Below are 23,198 nucleotides of genomic sequence, written 5' to 3'. Positions count from 1 at the left end.
GTCCTATTTATATTTATACAAGCATGTCTCATATTGTATATAAAGGAAGCCTAACAGACATCCCATTAAGTATAGTTCTGTTAGTATATAGGTACTAAATTAATTCTCTTGGTACATAGTAGTCCAGGCCTACGTTGATGATGATGGTGGTGATGATCATAAAGCTAACATTTATATAGTGCTTACTACTGTAATGAGCATTTTACAATTATTATTTCATTTGATTCTTACAACAACCCTGAAAGGTAGGTGCTATTATTATCACCATTTTATAGATGAGGAAACTCAGGTAGACACAGGTTAAGTGACTTGGCCAGGGTGACACCATGATTCATTTTAATTAAAAAAAAAGTTTTTTCATCCTTAAAAAAATTAGTAAAAGTTTTCAGGATATCATACACATAGACTTGTTTCTTTTCCTATATTAGACAATTTTTAAATAATTTTTAAAAATATGAAGAAATCAGTTGATGAAGTAATGATTTGGTGAAGAAACCATAGTTATAACCCAGTATTTAGTACTTCTAGTATAGGCTATAATTATGTACTGACATAACAGTATATAACATTAGTACTGAAGGGAAATAAAACATAAAAAAGTTTAAAAGTTTTGGAATTTCAATGAGAGGCAGCTACATTGTACACAGGGAGTTAATTTAAACTGAATATGGACAATGATGAATTCTTTTTTGTAAATAGCACATTTTGAAAGACATTACTTCTGCATATCATATACAAAACAGCAAGAAAATAGGCTCTTTGAATATTACTTTTTTAGGTTTTTATTGGTTGACAGAAAACTCAATAATATTAGTAGGAATTTATATTTCAATAGAAAAAGCTGAGATGGGCACATTTGGATTATAAAACAAGTGTTGATGATGGTGATAAACACTAATGTATGGTCAGGGTAACTTATTTGAAGTTTCTTGTGTGTTAGTGATAAAAATCAATTTAGAAATCATAGCTTTTTAAAATGTTCAATTTAATCATATTGTACAATGTGTAAAATGACTCCAGTTTCTTTTATAAACTATGAAAATAATATATAACTGGCACTCCGTGCAGAAATGGCATTATCATTTTTCTTTAACTAGATACTTCTCTAAAGTGACTTCATTGGGAAACATTTTTAAATGCTGCCATCTAGTGAAATTTTTGTGAATAGCCTGTTAATTTTTTCACTTCAAGTTTCATACACCATGCTCTCATAAAAATATAGAATCTGAGTTGGAAAAAATCTCAGAAATCATGTAGTTGAACCCTGTAGCTGAAGTGTGAATCCCTTCTACAATACACATAAGCAGTGGACATACAACCTCTGCCTGAATTTCATTAGTCATGGAGAATATACCACCTGCAGAAGGAGCCTATGCAATTTGTAGCTCTGATTCTTAAGATTTTTTTTTTCTCATTAAGTCAAATACTGCCTCCCTGTGGCTTCTTTTTCATTTAGGGAAAGGCAGATGAAACTGAACCTTCACTTTCAGTTCCTTAGGATTAAATTTTTTCAGGCCAGTTGACTTTAATTCACTGAGAGCTAAGAGGAACTGCTTTACTGTGTCTTTTCTTTGTCTTGCCTTTCAATTCACTCTTAATTCTTTTTGTTCCATACTCTCAAATTTGGGGATCATTCTCTTTGATAAAAAAGTAAGAGTAGTTACACATGTCTCAGACTCAAAGAAGATAAAAACTAGAAGGGAACTTATAGATAATTGAGTTCAACTCCTTCATTTTGCAAATGAGAAAAGTAAGGCCCAGAGAGGTTACTGAACCAAGAAAACACAGTAAGTCAGTGGCTGAGCTGGGCCTTGAAGTTAGGTCTCTTGAATCCCAATCTAAGACTCTTCCAGCTACAAGGTTGTAACCTCTAATTTTGTCAGATTAGTCAAATTTTAATTAGATTTATGTTTATAGTTACTCATGTGGGAAGAAAAGTTATGTGCATCTTACAACACATTGCATATCAGTGTTAATGAATGTCAAAGAAAATGTAATGCCACAGAGGTGAGGGATTTAAAAAATAGAACATTTATATTTTCATTCCCCAAAGAACCACTGCCCACAAATGATTTATAATAAAAATGAAAGAAAGTAATCAATTTTTCTATCATCAATAAAATTTTTAGTGTTTCTACATTTTGACATTGTAGAAAAGTTTTTTGATTAAAATAAAGTGGTATATTCCACTTTTAAAAAGAGAAGTATTCCAAGTCATTCCCCAATTGATAAATGGTCAAAGTATATGAACAGGCAGTTTTGAGATGAAGAAATTAAAGCTATCCATAGTCATATGAAAAATGCTCTAAATCACTATTGTTAAGAGAAATGCAAATCAAAACATCACACCCATCAGATTGGCTAACATGACAAAACAGGAAAATGATAAATGTTGGAGAAGATGTGAGAAAATTGGAACACTAATACATTGTTGGTGGAGTTGTAAACTGATCCAACCATTTTGGAGAACAATTTGGAACTAAGCCCAGAGGGTTATAAAAATGTACATACCCTTTGACCCAGTAATAGCACTTCTAGGGCTGTGTCCCAAAGAGAGCATAAAAATGGGAAAAAGCACTCACATGCACAAAAATATTTATAGCAGCTTTTTCTGTGGTGGCAATGAATTGAAAATTGAATGTATGCCCATCAATTGGGGAATGGCTGAGCAAGTTGTGGTATATGAATGTAATGGAATATTACAGTGCTATAAGAAATGACGAGCAAGTGGACTTCAGAAAAACCTGGAAAGACTTGTATGGACTGATGCTGAGTAAAGTGAGCAGAACTAGGAGAACGTTGTAAACAGTAACAGCCACGTTGTGCAATGACTAACTTTATTAGACTTAGTTCTTCTCAGCAATGCAAGGATCCAAGTCATCTCCAAAAGTCTAATGATGGAAAATGCTATCCACATCCAGAGAAAGAACTATGGAGTTGGAATGCAGATCAAAATATACTATTTGCTCTTTTTTTCTTCTGTTTTGTTTTGTTTCCTTTTTCTTGTGGTTCCTCCCATTGGTTCTAATTCCTCTTTATAACATGACTAATGTGAAGATATGTTTAAAAGAATGTATATGTAGAGCCTATATCAGATTGCACGCCATCTTAGGGAGGGAGAGGAGGAGAGAGGGGGAGAAAATTTAAAACTCAAAAACTTATGGAAGTATTGTTGAAAACTAATAATAAAATAAAATAAAAATAAACAGGAAAGTAGCTAGATGAAAATATGGGGTGTCCTAGTTTTAAGCTACTATAGTTTAAAATTGTGCTAAGCTACTATAGCTTAAAACTAAGATTTTGGGGATAGCCTGTCTATACCATTGAGGGAAGCCTTTCCACATATCCTCAGCCTGTACCAGCTTTTTGTTCAGGGCTCCTCTTAGCCTTGCCCTATGACCAGGTTTGTTCCTTAGCCGCCAGCATGAGGCATAGTTCAGGGATCTTGTGAGGATGAAAATGACACTTTTTTCTTTTATTCTTTAATTTGTTGATGATGTGACTTTTTTTAAATCTGCCATGTAACCATTTGGGGCTTATCTTAGTATGTGGTGTGAGAAGTTGGGTCCTAATTTGTGCCAGACTCTTGTCCAGTTTTCCCAGAAATTTTTGTTAAATAGTGAGTCTTTTTCCCCAGTGACTGGCATCTTTGGGTTTAGCAAAACTATGCTGTTGAATTTGTTTGACTCTCTTCTTTTTCTGTCTAATCTGCTCCATTGATCAACCCTTTAGATTGTAAACTCCTTGAGGGCAAGTACTGTCTTTTGCCCCTTTTTGTACCCCTAGTGTTTAGCATAATGCTTAGCACATAGTAGGTGTTTAATAAATATTTATTGGCTGATTATTAACCAGTGCCAAACTTTTAATGATTATTGCTTTGTGGTAAAATTTGAGTTTTGGTACTGATAGATACTCTTTCTTCCCACTTTTTTTTTCATTTTTACTCTCAATATTCTAGACATTTTGTTCCTCCAAATAAGCCGATACTTAAAAAAGAGCAATATTCCTTAGAGGTTAAATGAGAATTAAATATTTGTAAATATAATCTTTCTGTAACATCCAATTAGTATATAGCAAGCATTTACTATGTTCCAGGCATTTTTCTAAGCATTAATGATAGAAAGAAAGGCATAGAGTCCCTGTCCTCAAGGAATTTACAATCTAATGAAGGAGAAAAAGTAAATAGGTACATACAGGATATATTCAGAGTTTATGTAATTCAAAGTATCATTCTAATATATTTGATTTAGAAATTCAGATTTTCATATTTCTGACCTACATATAGTAGAAGCATAGCTACTATACTTTTTGATTCATATGTATTTTGTATAACAGATGCAGAATATTAAAATAGTTTTTGTTATGGACTCTCTTTTTGTAAGCACCATACTTTAGTCATTATTTAAATAAGAATTACATGTTTTACAGTTTATAAAGTGTTTGCACCTAGATTTAATAATTTGATGCATATAACAACTGTAAAGCAGGAAAAAAGAGAAATTGTTTTTCCCATTTTATAGCTGAGGAAACTGAGGCTACGAGAGCCTAAGTGATTTAACAAACGTTCCAATGCTAGTAAGTGCTCTAGTGAGGACTAGAACCTGGGTTTCAGGGCTCATTTTTAGTACATTTTTCCCAGTAAGCCATGTAATTAATCATTTATTGACTGCATTCTTTTCTTTCAAAACTGACCCAGGCTCTGTAGAAGGTAACAGAAAAGTATTAAGAAAAAGTTCCTATACTGAGCTAGCTTATAGTCTAACTGGCAAAACAAAACAATACAGATGAAACAATATAGATTAGTAAACAAGTGGGTAATACATCAGAAAAAATTATTCCTTTCAGGTCACTTTTCTTTAATGTTTTGATTATATCTCATCCTTAGTAATATTCCCCCAATTAGCACAGTTTGCAACTACGAAAGTATCCTAATGTTTAGATCTTTTTTTAAAAAAATCTGACTAACCCATTTTATGGCATGAAAAGTTTTCAAAAGATATTAAGGAGTTCTGTACTCACTCTGCCTAAGCTTTAAACAAATTAATAATATCCTGTATTTTACCCCAGGGTTGTTTTGTTGGCTTCGATCTGGCCCATGCAGTTGGTAATGTTGAGCTTCATCTACATGACTGGGGAGTAGATTTTGCCTGCTGGTGTTCCTACAAGGTAAAAAAAAAAAAATGCTTGGTTTATTTAAATCCTTTGATTTTAAATATATGCTTCAAATGGTCCTTGCTCTCGTCAAAGTGTCAAAGTAACTACTTTCCCCAGCTTCCACCCCAACTTCCCACACAGCTACATCATCTCCTCCTGTACAACTCTTGTTCTTATATTTGGAATATTGCTCCTTTGAGTATTTATTCATTGCAATGGAGGCATTCATCTATTTGTTTTAATATTCCATAGATATTTCAATATTTCAGGAATACCAGTTGAGCAGCCAGTCCGTCCATCTCTTATAACTCATTCTTCCTACAGGATCAGCCTCTTTTTTGTGTCATGAGTATTCTTGATGATATCTTTTACATTGATTGTCATGGACAATAAATGACTGGTAATATGTTGAAACCTATTTGGAACTCCTAATTTATGACCAACAAGTTGATCCATTACAAAAGAAAGTAAGCAACATCCATGCTGACATTCTAACCATAAATAGAACTAGAGGACACAAAGAGTTGAAGATAAATGAAAGTAAGGCTCACATAAGTTCTCATGGGAGAAGTGAATAAACGAGCTGGTTTCATCATGCATCAAAAACCATTAAGAAATGCTATTAATAGGACCTGTAGTCATCTCATCTTGCAGTGTTCATGATGTATAAAACAGGCCACAAAAAAGATATTTGCAGCTTAAATAGCATAAACATTTGCCATGATGAGGAGCATAGAAAAAAAACCAGAAACTTCCTTAACCAGCAAACACCTTTCAATGTGGAGAAGATACAGTAGACAGATCAAAGACCACACCAGTATAGAATACAAGCTTATTTGTAAAACATTACAGACAAGAATGGCAGAATATAAATGTGTGTTTTTATGATCAAAACTAATATTTGTTATTAAAACACTTCAAATATATTTAAGAGGGAAAGATCATCCTACAAAGTAAGTCTGACTGCATGCTCCTGTTCAATAAATTGGTAGATTCATTTTATCTCTAGAAAAGAATACATACTCCTTAAGCTGGCAGTTTAAGGCTTTCATTTATTTACTCCAGCTACCTTTCCAGTCTTGTCTTATGATTCCCCTTAACACACTGTGCTTAAAAAGCAAAAAACAAAAGCACAAAACCAAATGAAGAAAAAATCCTATTTAATGTTCCGAAATGTAGGACTAGCATCCTTTGGGCTTTTGCACAAGCTGAATTCCATGACTGGAATGCACTCTTTTCACCAATACCACTTAGAATCCTTGCTTGATTCCCTTCAAGTCTCAGTTTATATGTCACTTTCTGTAGGAAATCTAACCTGAACCCTTTAGTTGTTAAGGCTCTCTCTTTTCTTCAAGCCATAGCGTACATCCTTATCTGTTTACATGTTGATCCCATAAGTAAAATATAAACCCCTTAAGGGTAAAAATTGTTTTTTGCTATAACTAGCATTTATGAAGGCTTTAAGGTTTGCAAGTCATTTTACGTATGTTAATTATTTTAATCCTCACAACCATTTTCTATGAGGTAGCTACTATTATCCCATGAAGAAACAGAGGCCAATAGAAGTTATGTAATTTGTCCAAGATTTCATAATTGTCAGAAGTAGAATTTGAATTCAGGTCTTCCTGACTCTAAGTATTCCAACACTTCATGCATTGCACCACCTAGCAGCTTTTGTATTTCCAGCACCTCACATAGTCATTTTTGCATATTAGGTATTTAATAAATACTTGCAGAGTTGGATTGAATTGGAAAATTATAAGTAGTATAACAACAAAATGACGAAAAGTAGTTGAAGGGAAAATAAACTTATGGGGTATCTAGATTCAGTCACTTATCCAATAAACAAGTATTAAGCTTATGCTATATGTAATGGATTGTGTTAATTCTAGGGGTACAAAGAAAGGCAAAAACTAGTCGCTGTCCTCGAGGAGCTCACAACCTAATGGGAAAGACAACATGAAGACAATTATATATAGACAACCTATATACAGGATAAATAGGAAATAACAGAAAGAAGGCGGTAGAATTAAGAGGAAAGACTTCCTGAGGAAGGTGGGATTTTAGCTGGGACTTGAAGGAAGCTAGGGAAGTCAAAAGGAATAGTTGAGGATGGAGAATGTTCCAGGCTCAGCAGACAGCCAGAAAAAAAAATGCCTAGAGTTGGGAGATGGAGTTTCTTTTTTGAAGAACTGCAGGGAGGCCAATGTCACTGCATCACAGAGGTGAGCTATAAGAAGACTAGAGAGACAAGATGTAGGGAGGCCAGGTTATGAATGGCTTTGAATGCCAAGCAGAGAATTTTATATTTGATCCTAGAGTTGATAGGGAGCCACTGGGGTATAAATAGATGGGTGACATGGTTGAACCTGTGTTTTTAGGAAAATCACTTTGACAGTTGAGTGGATAATAGACTATAGTAGGGAGAGATTTTGTTAGGCAAACCAACCAGCAGGATATTGCAGTAGTTCATATGTGAGGAGATGAGGGCTTACACTAGAATGGTGGCAGTATCAGAGGAGAGAAGGGGGCATATTTTAGAGATGATACAAAGGTAAAATCAGCAAACTTTGGCAACAAATTGAATCTGAAGGATGAGATATATTGAGAAGTCAAGAATAACACCTAGGTAGGGAGTATGGGGGCCTGGTAGGATAGCAGTATCCTCAAAGGTATTAGGGAAGTTTGAAATGAGGAAGGTTTGAGGGGGAAAGATCATGAGTTAATTTTGGATATGTTAAGTTTAAGATGCCCACATCTTTTATCTACAGAGCATCCCATCTGAGTGTCTTATAGGTACTTGAATTATGAGACTAGACGTGAATGGAAAAGTTGGGGCTGTATAAGTAAAATGGAGAATTATCTGCATAGAGATGGAAATTGAGTACATGGAAGCCAATGATATCACCAAATGAAATAGGATAGAGGAAGAAGAGAAGAGGATCCAGGAAATGTGACCTGTATAAAGATCCAGCAAAGACGGAGACACAGTGTTTAGATAGGCAGGAGAACCAAGAGACAACAGGATTCCAAAAAACTAGAGAGAAGAAAATATCAAGGAGAATAGGATATTTGACAGTATCAAAGGCTATAGAGAGGTCAAGAGGGATGAGAATTGAAAAAAAGGTCATTTGATTTTGCAATTAAGAGATCATTGGAGAGAGCAGTTTCAGCTGAATGATGAGGTTGGAAGTAGGCTATAATAAAGATAATTGCAGCTTAATTAGCATAGAGAGTTAATGAAAAAGTAACAGGAAAGAATGTAGAGGCACCTATTTATTGATGGCCTTTTCAAGAAGTATAACTGCAAAATATAAGAGAGATATGTAATGATAGTAGTAATGGATAAGTCTAGTGAGGGTCATTTGAAGATGGGGGAGATGGAGACATGTATGTAGGCAAGAAGGAAGCCACAAATGGAGAGGTACTTACTGAAGATAAGTGAGAGGGGGCAGAGCCAAGATGACAGAGTAGTGGTAAGTAGTATAGCCACACTTCCCTCCACAAAATGCCTCCAAGCAGATCTAGAAAATGTATGTGATTTTTCTCCATATGAGGAAATCCAGAAAAAGTCACAGTGAGTCATTTTTCCAGCTCAGCATGGCATCAGGAAATGAACTCTCAAGCACCTAGGGAGAGGCAGTGCACCAGGGCAAAAGGAGTTCCCAGATCCAAACTAGGGAACCACTAGTCCTGGAGTACTGCAAGAAGGACAAGTGCCAACTTGTAGTTTTGTCACCCATTACCCAGTTATGGGTCATAGATACAGGATAGACTAAGAAAGAGACCTATGAAAAGGGTTGATATTCCCAGGTAGAGAAACCCTGGGCAGTTTATCAAGGAAGAAAATAGTTCAGAAGCAAGTAGCAGTGGTGTGGTTCAGACCCTGGGAGATCAGGATTTCAGTTCCAGTATCTAGCTTGACCTGTAGAAGAATAACCAGGGCAGAAATCTCCAAACAAACTTGAAGCCTACAAATCTGTAACTCTGACCCAAAAGAGTTTTCCTACTGGGTGTTAAGGGCTTAATCAAATAGTATTATATTGTTGCTCAGACCCAAACCCAGGTCAGCAACTTGCAGGACTCAGACTTGGGAGCAGCAATCTGTCTTTGTCCTCTATCAGATCACTATGGGAGTACTGAAAGCTTGCAGATCCCTAGACTTTCCCTGATATCCTGGAATTACACAACACTCAATATCCCCAAGAAAGCAGCAACAGGACTAACCCAGATCTTCCCTCCTTAAGTGCAGCAGAGTATAGCCCTAACATCAAGACTGAAGTCAGAAAGTAGGCTGGAAGAATAAGAAAAAAGGAGAAACCCTTATAAAGTGTTAATATGGCAGCAGGGAACCTCAAGAAACAAACCTGAAAAGAATGACTCCAAAACATTTATAAGCAAAGACTCAGAGAAAAAAAAAACAGGTTGGATAAAAATTCAAGTAGAATTCCTGGAAGAAATAAAACAAGAGTTTAAAATAGAAAAATTTTAAAAATTTAATGAGAGTATTTAAAATAGAAAAGAAATGAGAGCTATGAAAGAAAGAATTGAAAAAGGAATTAACAGATTGGCACAAGAGTTACAAAACCTTACCTAAGCAACAAACATCCTGAAAATTAGAATGCATCAAATAGAAGCCAATGACTCCATAAGACAACAAGAAATATTAAAACAAAGTCAAAAGACTGAAAAAATAAAAGAAAATGAAAAATATCTTATAGAAAATGTAACTGACCTGTAAAGCAGATCAAGGAAAAAAATTAAAAATACTTGGACTGTCTGAACTCCAAGAACAACAAACAAATAAACAAAAACCCCAACCCTAAACATCATATTTCAAGAAATCTTGAAAAAATATTGCCCATATCTCTTAGAACCAGAGGGTAAAATGGAATTAGAATCCACCATTCACTTTCTGAAAGAAATCTCCAAATGAAAACTCCTAGGAACATCATAGTCAAAATCCAAAATTTCCAGATCAAATAAAAACAAACAAACAAACAAAACTGCAAGTAGTCAGAAAGAGAGAACTCAAGTACTGAGTAGTCACAGTCTGGATCACACATGACTTAGCCACCATTATAAAGAAGCAGAAAACTTGGAATGTAATATTCAGAAGGCAAAGGATACAGACTTACTTCCAAGAGTAACTTACCCAGCAAAATTGAGTGTAATGCTCCAGAGGGAGAAATAGATATTTAATGAAATAGAAGTCTTTCAAGCATTTCTAATTAAAAGACTAAGAGGAAACATTAAAAGGTAAATATAAATGAAAAGCAATAAAGGAACGAATAAGGGTAAAAAGCTTACATTCAAATGTGGGGGGATGATACATTATATCCACGCTGAACCCTGTCAACATCAGGAATCACTAGGGAATCTAATTAGACAAGGTCTGGGAGTGGTTCTGTTACATCTTGGTGATCTTAAGAATAGGAAAGAGGAGGAAAAGCAATACTATGGAAACAGGGTGAGGAACTTGGGAATATTATCTCACCCTTATAATAAGGAGGCACAAGTATACACCTGTTCAATAAGGAGGTGGGAGTAGGGGAAGCAGTTGACACTTGAACCTCTTTCTTTTCTGAACTAGTTGAAAGAAAGAATACACACACAAAATTGGGTACAGAAATGTATTTCACCCAAAAGGAAAAAAAAATAAGGAAAAGGGGGAGGGGGAATTATAGGAAGAGTAGATTAATGGAGGGATTAGTCCTGAGCAAAACAAACTTTAACAATATACAATAACATTTTTAGCTCTTTTTGAGGAGACAAAGAATAGGAATCTAAGGTTGGGAGGTTGCCCATAAATTGGATAATAGATGAACAAGTTATAGTTAATAAATGTGATGGAATACTATTGTGCTATTAGAAATGATTAGAAGAAAAATTTGCAAAGGTTTACATGAACTGATGCACAGTGAAACAGGAGAACAATTTATATAATGACAATATGGTGAAAACAAGCAATTTTGAAAGAATTAGGAACTCTTGCTAGAGTAACAACCACTCACAATTCCAGAGATGATAAAACATGCTATCTATGTCCTGATAGATATGAAGGACTCAGAATGCAGAATGAAAGAAAATTTTTTTTGGATGTAGCCAATGTATAAATGTTTTTATGGACTACATCTTGTCTCTCCAGTCTTCTTATAGCTCACCTCTGTGACGCAGTGACATTGGCCTCCCTGCTGTTCTTCAAAAAAGAAACTCCATCTCCCAACTCTAGGCATTTTTTTTTCTGGCTGTCTGCTGAGCCTGGAACATTCTCCATCCTCAACTATTCCTTTTGGTTTCCCTAGCTTCCTTCAAGTCCCAGCTAAAATCTCACCTTCCTCAGGAAGTCTTTCCTCTTAATTCCCAATCTTTTGGGAAGGAGTGGTTGGGATGAGAGAATGAGAAGGCAAATTTTGATTGAAACAAATTGACAGAGTGGTGGTGACAGAAGTGGTAATATACTAGAGGACACAGGGATCACTTGTTGCCATTAGGACAGAGAAGTGCCACTTTATCATGTCAGACAGGCGTGAAAGAGGAGTTAATGGCAGAAGGCATCTGAGTGCTGTGAAATAAGCAGGTGAAAAGAGAGGGTTCTTGTTAAATGACTTCAATTTTTTTCAATAAAATATGAGGCAAGCTTCTTAGCAGAGTGGTGGAGGTGGGAATGTATGAGAGATGGACACAGGAATTTTGAGGAGGGATGAAAAATTTGGAAAAGCCTGTGTTGAATGGAATAGAGAGTTAATTACAGAGGCATAAAAGGATTGATTGCCTAGCAACAGTGACGGCCCATTTGAGGTTAAGTAACATAAATATGTGGCAGACCCAGATAAGACAGATCACCCCTACAAAGATAATATGTAGATGAATCTGACAAAAGGACAACAAATAGATGTGAAATGGAATAAATCTGCTGGTACTTCTATGGTGATCTGACTTTAACAGAGATGACAATGGAACTTAAACTCTATAACTTTATTACCTATGTCAGAATTGGTATTTTGTTTTAAAGCAACATTAATTTCAATTAGAATCATTGAAATTAAAAATGGATCTTTTTGCAAAATTTTAAAGATTTGCTTTTTATTGTCTTCTATTTTTACATTTCCTTTTTTAAGCCAATATTATGTTTGTTAAAAAAAAATACTCTTTCATAGTTTCTATCTACCATAGAAACAATTAGTAGCTAGCAAGACAATAGCAATCCCACCAAAAAACAAAAGGATTTTTTTCTTTTTCAAATTCTTAGTTTACAATGCTAGATTAGAGGCTCTTTAATGTTTAAGAAAAATCTTGACAAATTGGCATCTTGATTCTAATTGATAAAAAAAATGGAAAAAAATTCAATGTTTCTTTTTCCAACTTATTGAAATCAAATGATTTATTAACAAATGAGCAATATGCCATGGGTATATTTGCTAGGAATTGTAACAAGGAAATGAAGTTATCTTATTTTCCTCCAAGTCGTTTATCAGATTATGATGCTGCTGACATGTTTTGAGGGCCAAATCAAAGAATCAATTATTTTATATATTTGATTGATGTCTATAACCAGAAGATGGTGATAGCTGTTAAGGTGTGGAGGTTTACGTGGAAAGGCAAAGCAAAAGAAAGATGCACTCCTATTTTCCTGCCTCACATAGTTGGAATTTTGTGAGTAAGTCAGATTCTTTCCCAGCTCTTCCCTTAGTTAGCAGCAGGATTGTGACTTTCCCTAATCAATGCCTGCACTTTGAGGGAGGTCTTTGAACTGCCTAAGAAAAGACCTTTATAGACCCTTCAAATCTGCATACAGCCTATCTGACTCCAAATAAAGGGTCAGGCCTTTTAGTAAGTTTTATTGGGCCTCCTTAGACCCATGGCTCATTAGCTTAAAGTACATGGTTGTGAACAGTGAGTTTTGTTGTTATTTTTGTTATTTGATATTTAGGAGCTTATAAAAATTACTGATAAATCAAAACCATAGGATTCTCTCTTATCTGACTCAGTCTCTAATAAAGAAATAGATCTCGCCTTTTGTACTAATCTCTGCAATCTCTACTAATCTTTGCAAATCTCTGTCTTGTTTAGTTCTGTGCTATAAAAGCTACTCATTGCCTCCCTCCATCACAATCCCCTCTCCAGCAATGTTAATAACGGACATGAATCACATAGAAGATATGGTTACTTATAGTTTTCAGATGGAAACAAATTGAGAATTAAGAACAGTTTAAAAAGTGGAGAAATCATGATGGAAATTCATGTAGGCCTCAGAATAGGGGAGTGGGAATGATGAATTGAGCTGAACTCTAGACACAACAATCAATAACTAGCCCAATCCAGCATAGCCATTAGAATTTGTGACCACTATTGACAAGTCTATAAAGCCTAGCCTCTAGTCTTTGAATCTGCAATCACAAAACATCTTCAGGAGCTCTTTTGTCTCTGAACACTGTTGAGCTGCTGTGTCTGTGTTTATCTCACTTCAAAAATAAACTAAATCTTGCACTCGGGTACCTCAGCTCAGTATCCTCTGAACTCTCACTCCCCACTATCAGCTCAGCATCCCCTGCAGATGCCCATCCACAGTCTCAGGATCTCAAGATCCTTGTGTGTGTGTGTATTTGTGTGTGTGTGTGTGTGTGTGTGTGTGTTGTGTGCTTGTGTGCTAGAAGGATAGGGGATGACAACTGTCCATGAGAACTAAAATTCAAAAAAGTCTGTGCATCTAGGTCCCAGGAGCCTTTCTATGCTCTCAAGGAAAGTTAGTCTGAGTGTCTGTTTACACTCATATGAAAAGTAAAATGAAGAATTAAGATGAAATTTAAGTTTCCTTGAGCCCCTAGAGAGCATAGTTACCTCAATTATTTGAATATATCTAAAAATACTTTATAGTTCTGTCCAGACTATTTTCCATTTATTGTCAAGTATATCAGATGGGATAAAAAATGGATTACTAAAGCCTAGCTCAATTATATCCATCAGTTTTTCCTGGCCTACCAGGAAAAAAACCAGGCCCACTATTCTGCTACATGTAGAAATTTGATTATGTTAGCAGGAGGACATGCTATTTGCAAAATTAACTATGCTTAATTAATCCCTAATAATCTATTTTCTTAATTAAATTTGCCAAAAATTAATTTTTGTATTCTTTCTCTAATCTACTTTTTCATTTATTAATCATTTGTCATTTACCACATTACATTCATGTTTGAACAGCAGGTCTTGTCCTCAAATGATAGCTAAATAGAAAAATAACAATAATAACTAAAATAAGTCAATATGTTCTACTGGTATAAATTTTGGTTCCTGAAATATTTCAAATTTTAATTTTGTCATATAGATTTTAAAGACATGTTTATATAATTTCTCTATCCAGTATTTAAATTCAGGAGCAGGAGCCCTTGCTGGTGCCTTCATTCATGAAAAGCATGCACATACGATGAAACCTGCGTAAGTATCTTTATTGATATAAAAATTTAAATTAATTTCCTCCAAATTGTTCTATAGAAGTAGATAAAACATTTATTCAGAAATTTACGAAATTTGTTATCCAATGAGAATTTGAGTAAATTATAATTATTTTAAATGTTCCATTAACAATCATAGATTATCTTTCTAGAGTATAGTTGGTTGAATAAAAAATTTAATCATAAAAGGAGATACCATTAATATTTTTTAAAGTTATCACACTAAGGCACAAAAGATAGTTTAATGTAAAGAAAATACTTTTTAAAACTATACTTTTAAAATTTTCAGCCATCTCACATTCATGCACAAATCAAAGGAAACTTCAGTGCTGTGTCTAATAGCTTCTTAAATGTGGCATGTTTTTATTAAAATTATACCTACTTTTAAAGCTGGAGGTATGTGAAGATTCACTGTAGGAATATTGCCTGTTCTCAGATACTTTATAATCCATGAAAAGCTGGAGTAGCTAAATGACAGATTGACTGTGTAAAAATGTAATACTTTTCTATTTTATATCACCATTCTCATTTTTCAGGGACACCAGGAATGTGAATTTAATATCACAAAAAATGTACACCTTTTCTTGTTGTCTGGAGAACTTATGGTTACTTCCTTTTATTTTTACCTGGCACCAAAACTAAATCACATGCTGGAAAGAGAGGAAAAATATAGCACTTACGTGAGAGTATATGCGATGACGAGACCGTCTAGACTCTTAATAGATAATATAATAATGTTTGATTAGTTCTCTGAAGCTTCTCAGCCATTGGCAAAGTGGTCTAATCTTTACAAGAATTACAGTCCTTTTTGATTTAAATCAGTAATGTAGTTAAGAGAATGTCAGAGTATCTGCAGTTTGGTGCAAATAAACTCTCCAAATTTAAGATAATTTTCTGAAATTCTTTTCAACTTTCCTGTGCTTTTTAGGAGTTGTTAGTTTTGGTAATAGTTTTAATTATTCAGATACTTTGAAAGGTGATAATCTTTGTGATCTCTACAAAGATGGACATTTTCCCCATCCTACAACCTCTTTAAGATGACCAAAGGAAAATATGTTCCATATTAAAATATATTTTGTCTTTGTAAAATAAAAACATAACCTGTTATTCATTCAGTAAAACTTGCTTCTTACATTTTCTAACAGAATAATTTTGTCATATAGCAAATGTTCTCAAACACAGTTTCTTATCTTCCCCTTAACCACATATTTTTACTCTCCATACTATGTTTTTCATTATATTTACTTACTTCACTGGTTTTTATTGATCTGGATATTCCCTCCACTGGCAGAGATCTCAATTGCTTCCTAACTTAGTAGATGGTCTTTGAGAAATGGCATGACTTACAAATTTATTATCCTGCAGTCAGCTAGGTGTTGAGATTTTTTAAATTTAACTAGGCAGGTCCTCAGGCCTAAGGCAAATAGTCAATTAATGAGCCCATACTCAAAGGCCTTCCAGTTTAGTAGGATCTGCCAGAACTTGCATTCATCCTGCATAGTTTTCTAGAACCCTTGCTTATCTCTGTGCCAAGATAGGTCTTTAATGAAGACCTAATGAAATAGGTCTTTAATGAAGGTTCATTGTATTCTATTATCCCCAAAGATAGGTCTTTATTGTCTAAGATAATTAAACAGTATTGTAAATACACAGTAATGTAGCTATTAGGTATTGATTACAGAACAGAATTCTTTTAACAAAAATGTTGCTGGATGGCCCCAAAATGCCCTGGCTTGTACCCTGAAAATAGCACTTTTCATTTTAAGGGTCTGTAAAGCATTGCTTGAGTTGTAATTTCCACAAGAAAGAAAACATATGTGCTTTATGGGGGGAAAATTGAGAGGTTTCAGTTATTGCTAATTTTGTAATTTAACACTTATCTATGTCTCAATATTTTCAGATATAAAAAGTGGTAAATAATACTTTACCTATGTAATTCACAGGATTGTTATTTGCATAAAATGGAAATGATGTAGTGAATATGTTTTGAAAAAAATTGGAAGTTCTTTACAGATGTAAAGAATAGAATTTTTCCCCTTTAGGCTGAACAGCTAGGGAAGAGCTGCACTCTCCAGCTGGGATCTTCTCTCTAGGCACTAATGCCCATAACCTCCTGGCTATCTCGGAGAACATGAGTTAGCAAAATGCTCTTACTATAGTTTCTCCTTGAATTTCTTGATCATTTCCCTCTCCAATATTCTTTTTTATTTTATTTTTTAAAAACCCTTGATGGAGTGAGGAAGCCAAGTTATTCTGCCTCTACTTATTTTGTCATCTTGAAGAGAATCTGTGCATAGTACGCATTTAATTTTGAATAGAACAGATAAAATAAGGATAATAATTCTTGTACTACCTATCTAACCAGGTTGTTGTGAGGAAATATTATGTAAACTTCAAAGAGCTATTTTAATGAGCTATTATAATAATATATTTCCTAAATGTATGCAGCCTCTGGCCTTAGAGGCCTAGAAATGTTTACATTAGCATCATCATCATCATATACATCAACAACACAATACCACACTAAGTATCTCATCCATCCTAAGAGAGTATGAGAGTGTTCTTACCTGTCTTAACAGTGGTATAACTTAGATAATGGAAGCTTCATGCTTTTGATTTCTATTCCAAATTAATTAGTAGAGATGAGAATAACGAGGAAGAATCTAGCTCAGGGGTGGGAGACCTGTGGCTTTCTGATGGAGTCCAAGTTCTACAGAACAAATCTTTTTATTAAGGAGATTTGTTCTGTGGAGTTTGGATTTAATCAAAGGACCTCACCTGAGGACCTAGAGGGCCACAGGCTCCCCACCTTTGACTCTCTACTTTATAAAATGAACAGAACAAGATAAAATACGCAACATGAGGCCTTATAATATCGTGTCCTATGTTCTAAACCATATGCAAAAAATCACTCCTATCCAAAAATTTTAGAAATGTCATTATTGTGATACATAAGCACATCTCTAAAGTGAGCACTCCTGGCCTAAACTGGTGGCCTTGGTATTTGAGAACAGAAAGACAGGCAAATGAACCATCAATATCATCTAGAGAACTACCTCTCCTGATAAAATCTAGAGAACTATCTCTTATGATAAAACTCTAATCATGTAGAGTTATCAAGTTCAAACTCAACACATATTACCTCACTGGCTGGTCAATAAGACTAGTTGTGCTAGATACTGAGGATACAAAAATGACAAAGTATATGATCACTGCCCTAAAGAAAATTATAGTATAGTAGGGAGATGAGACAAAACTTATACAAATGATAATAATAAAAGTCACAAAATGATTAAGTGCATACGAGAGGTCAAACATAGCCTGGAAGATTCAAAGGAGGAGCTGTTGCTTCCAAATAGGGGAATCAGGGGAGCCTTCATTGAGTGGATACGCTTCAGCTAGATTATGAAAATAAAATAAGACTGTAAAGGCCAGGCTATTTATTAAATTATCATATGAAGTTACCACATGACTGTTCTCTCTACTTCATCTCTCCCCATTCCAATCCATCCTCCATTTATCCACTCAGCTGCCTTCTGAAACATAGATACAGTCATGTCAAACCCTATCACTCCCCACAATGAGATCCAATAACTCCCTGTTTCCTCTACAATACAATATATAAAGTCCTTTGTCTGGCATTTAAAGCCCTTCATAATGTGGCCCCTTTCTACCTTTTCAATCTCCTCTCACTTTATTCCCTTCCATATACTCTATAATCTAACTACACTGGCCTACTCATAGTTCTTGAGCACACCCTCCATCTCATTGCTGTGCTTTTGTGCTGGTTGTCTTTCTATCCCTGGAATGTGGTACCCCCTCCTCTCCACCATTGGTTTCCTTGGCTTCCTTTAAAACTCAGCTAAAGGAGGAGCAGCTAGGTGGTGCAGTGGATAGAGCATTGGCCTTGGAGTCAGGAAGACTGGAGTTCAAATCCAGCCTCAGACACTTGACACTCACTAGCTGTGTGACCCTGGGCAAGTCACATAAAACCATTGCCTAGCCAAAAAAAAAAAAAGGGCCCACCTTCCACAAGAGGCTTATCCCAGTCCCTTAAGATGCTTTTTCTTAAAGAAGAGTGTTTAATGCTATAATCAAACTAAAAATAAATCAAAGTAATCAAAAAGAGCTGATTTCTTTTTCAACAGCCTGAATGTTGCCCTTGTAAGCACAAAATAGCAAAAGGTCTAGAAGATTTCTAATATGATGGATAGATTCCCTATGGAGAATTTATGGGAGGGGATGAACAAAATTTTCACAGGAAGAAAAGACATGGGTCAGATATGATCTGCACTAGTTGAGAGAACATTTACATTGATAAAATCATGGATTCTTTGAAAGCAAAAATTAAAGACAATGGGGAGATACTGAAGAACATGGAGCATGGCAGTCACATATTTTAAGCACTTATTGTGAGCCAGACATTCTACTGAGCTCTGGAGATACAAAAGAAGCAAAAGATAGTTCCTGACTTCTATTTTAGGAAGCTTACTTTGGCAGAGTTAGCAAGGATGAACTGCAGAAGGGAGAAGGAGATAAGAGTCAAATAATATTCAGGAGGGCGGTAATGAGAAAACCTGATCAGGGGTGATCTGTCATGCAAATGGAAAGGAGGGATGGAAAGTAGATTTTTTTTTGTGCATGAAGGATTAGGAAATTTGGCAATTAGGAGAGATGGAATATACAAGAATTACTCCAGGTTTTCAAGTCTTGGTGGCAAAGGCTTATCATCTGTTGATATTACAATATAACAGAAATGTGATATTTAAGAAAGACAGGTTTTAAAATGAAGAGTTGTTTGAAACATGAGTTTTAGGTGTGGGGACATAATGTGTCAGTATACAGCTGGTGTTTTGAAATGTGGGATCTCTCAGAGGAAAGACTATCCAGATTAGAGGTACAGATTTGGGACTGATACGCATAGAAGTGAAAATCAAAGCCATTTAAAGATGTATTACTGACAAAGAAAAGATTGTAGCAGTGAAGCATGCCAAGGATAGGGGTTGGATGAGGAAGGGGAACCAGTAAAGAAAGTAAGATTGGTAGAGGGCAGGGCAGAGTCAGGATGGTGGAGTAAAAGCAGTGACTTGCTTGAGCTCTCTCCCAAACCCCTCCAAATACCTGCAAAAAAAATGACTCTAAACAAATTCTAGAGCACCAGAACCCACAAAAAGACAGAGTGAAACAAATTTCAAGCCCAAGACAACTTGGAAGGTCAACAGGAAAGGTCTGTTGTCCAGGCAGTGAGAGGAGCACAGTTCAGTATGGGCCACACCGGGAAAGATGGGGCCCAGTAAACCCAGAGCAGTCCTCAGAGAAGGGGAGCTGTGGTGGTTTCCAGACTTCTCAACTCACATATGCCAAAGACAGCTCAGAAAGTCAGTGGGAAAGTCTGTCAGATCTGTGTGAGAGGAGTGTGGTCCAGTCCTGGCCCTAGGCAGTCCTAAGGCAGCAGCCACAAACCTAGGCTGCTTCTGGAGCTCTCAGCCCACAGAAGGCGGGGGGATCAAGTGGCTGATCAGAGGGGGATTGCAGGGATCTCTTTGCTGGTGCTGAGGCAGGATTCTCTTGCTTCGCTGTGCCTGGATCTAGGTTGTAGTCCTGGGTGGTGGTCCTGGGGCAAGGAGGAGTGCATGCATGGCAGAGCTTGTGGTGGTAGTGGAGAGGGAATCTTCCTCACAGTTCCAAGGCAGAGAAGAGTTCATGTGATTACTCATAGACCAGAACATAGTCCAGGAAACAAGTAAACATCTCTTCTTTGATCAAACCACCTTGGAAGAACTGAAAATATACAGGTCCCTAGAAGTACCTCTAAAAACAGCTGCATAAAACCCCTGAAGCTTGGGACAGTACACCCTCCACACTGGAAGCAGAGTCGTTCCTTAACAAAAAAGTTTAAAAGTCACGTAACTGGCTGGGAACATGAGCAAACAGCATGAAAAAACTCAGACTATAGAATCTTATTTTGGTAACAAAGAAGATCAAAACATAGAACTAGAAGATGACAACAAAGTCAAAGCTCCTCTATTCAAAGCCTCCAAGAAAAATATGAATCAGTCCCAGGCCATAGAAGAGCTCAAAAAGGATTTTGAGAAGCAAATAAGAGAAGTAGAGGAAAAACTGGGAAGAGAAATGAGAGTGATGCAAAAAAAAATCATGAAAAATGAGTCAACAGCTTGTTAAAGGAGAACCAAAAAAATACTGGAGAAAATAGCACCTTAAAAAATAGACTAACCCAAATGGCAAAAGAGGTCCAAAAAGCCAATGAAGAAAAGAACGCCTTAAAAAAAGCAAAATTGGCCAAATGTAAAAGGAGGTCCAAAAGCTCACTGAAGAAAATAATTCCTTAAAAATTAGAATGTTGCAAATGGAAGCTAATAACTCTTTGAGAAATCAAGAAATTATAAAACAAAACCAGAAGAATGAAAAAATAGAAGATAATGTGAAATATCTGATTGGAAAAACAGCTGACCTGGAAAATAGATCCAGGAGAGACAATTTAAAAATTATAGAACTACCTGAAAGCCATGATCAAAAAAAGAGCCTACACATCATTTTTCAAGAAATCATCAAGGAAAACTGCCCTGATATTCTAGAGGGTAAAATAGAAATTGAAAGAATCCACCGATCACCTCCTAAAAGAGATCCCAAATTGAAAACTGCCAAGAATGTTATAGCCAAATTCCAGAGTTCCCAGGTCAAGGAGAAAATATTGCAAACAGCCAGAAAGAAACAGTTCAAGTATTGTGGGAACACAATCAGCATAACACCAGATTTAGCAGCTTCTACATTAAGGGACCAAAGGCTTGGATATGACATTCCAGAGGTCAAAGGAGTTAGGATTAAAATGAAGAATCACCTACCCAGCAAAACTGAATATAATCTTTCAGGGGAAAATGGATATTCAATGAAATACAGGACTGGACTTTCAAGCATTCTTGATGAAAAGACCAGAGCTGAATAGAAAATATGACTTTCAAATACAAGACTCAAGAGAAGCATGAAAAGGTAAACAGGAAAGAGAAATTGTAAGAGGCTTATTCAAATTGAACTGTTTACATTCCTAACAACAACAACAAAAAATTGATAGAGAGGTATGCAAATTACTAGGAGATAATAAATTATTAAAGCCAATTCAGGACAATAATGAAAAATACTGCTCCTCCCAAAAAAGTCAGGATGGCAGGGGTGAGGGGAGGGAGTCATTGTATTATGCAATTGGAAAATCATTGATGACCTTAGAGAACAGTCTTAGTAAAGCAATGGAGGTGAATGCCAATTTACCAGAAGTTGAAGAGTGAGGTGGTAATACAAACATTGTGGCAAAAAGTCTAAGACTATTTTAAAAATAATTTTAACAGAGAAAGATAGGAGAAAAATAGGATGATAGCTTGAAGGAGTAGCAGATCTGTAGGGAAGGATTTTTAATATAGGAAAGACCTGATTTTATTTGTTGTCAGACAGAAAGGAGACAATAAAGAGAGAAAGGTTAAAAAGGAAAAAGGAAAATGAAGTTAAGGACAGGTGTGGAGCAAAGTCTTTACATTGTCAAAAACATAAGAGTGGAAGTTCTTGGAGAATGGCAGTAATATTACAGGCAACTTGATGGTGTTGTGGCTAGACTGCTGAACTTAGAATCAAGAAGACCTAAATTCATATCCTGCCTTAAACATTTAATAGCTGTGTGACCCTGAGCAAATCATTTACCTCTCAGAATAGTATAATCATTTATCTCTTAGAATAATGAAATAGATAGACTGCTAAACCTTGAGCCAAGAAGAACTATATTCATATTTGACTCTAAACACTAGTTTGGGTAAGTCACTTCACTGCCCTCTGCCTTAGTTTCTTCATCTATAAAATGAAAGGGTTGAATGAAATGATCTTTAAGGTCCATTCTAACTCTAAATCCCTGAAGTATGAATGATCCTATGACATTAATAATAACACACATTCACATAGTTTCTAAAAGCTTACAAAGTTTTTTTCTCTCAAAAACCTTATGAGGTAGGTAATGCAAGTTAAACATATTTTGTAGTAATAGTTAATTGATCTAACACAGAATTGGCAGCCTATCCATTCCAGTTTGAAGATGATGAGAATTAGGATCAAGCTGATAACTTGACTGACTGGTTCATTATCTTGAATGCAGCTGTGCCTCTTTCCATCTAAAAAACATTTCTTGATTAGCTTCTAAAACTGCTTTTAGGGCCTTGAAATTTCCTGTAGTGAGAATGACTCATTTGGGTCCTACAGAATCCTATCATTTGCTCACCCATCCATTCAATAGTCCTGCGGTCCTGGCTACTGCCTTCAGCTTGTGTTATGGAATTAAAAATATATTTGAATGACTATGGGAAGAGATGAACAAGATTTTCATAGGAAGAAAAGACATGGGTTAGCTATGATCTGAATCTGTTGAGGGAGAATTTACATTGATAAAATTATGGAATCTTCGAAAGCGAAACTTAAAAAGGCAAAGGAGGATACTGAAGAATGCTGAGCATGAGTAGTCAGTCAATAAGCATTTCTCATAATATAATACAATAATATAACAATATATAATTATATTATTATAATATAGCAAATTAT

At 35.5% G+C, this 23,198-nt stretch overlaps 1 protein-coding gene across 7 annotated transcripts in view; it reads left to right on the top strand.

Moving 5' to 3' along the window:
* Positions 1-23,198, top strand: part of KYNU (kynureninase) — a 142,975-nt gene that overhangs the window by 82,059 nt on the left and 37,718 nt on the right. For all 7 annotated transcript variants that reach the window (XM_027835700.1, XM_027835699.1, XM_027835695.1 and 4 more), the window contains 2 exons: positions 5,068-5,166; positions 14,516-14,589. In XM_027835700.1, coding sequence (XP_027691501.1) covers positions 5,068-5,166; positions 14,516-14,589 — 173 coding nt within the window. The remainder of the gene's footprint in view (positions 1-5,067; positions 5,167-14,515; positions 14,590-23,198) is intronic.

This window comes from Vombatus ursinus, unplaced genomic scaffold, assembly GCF_900497805.2.
Source record: "Vombatus ursinus unplaced genomic scaffold, bare-nosed wombat genome assembly UNPS02014816.1, whole genome shotgun sequence".
NCBI lineage: Eukaryota > Metazoa > Chordata > Mammalia > Diprotodontia > Vombatidae > Vombatus > Vombatus ursinus.
This window is presented reverse-complemented; position numbering and strand designations above follow the sequence as displayed.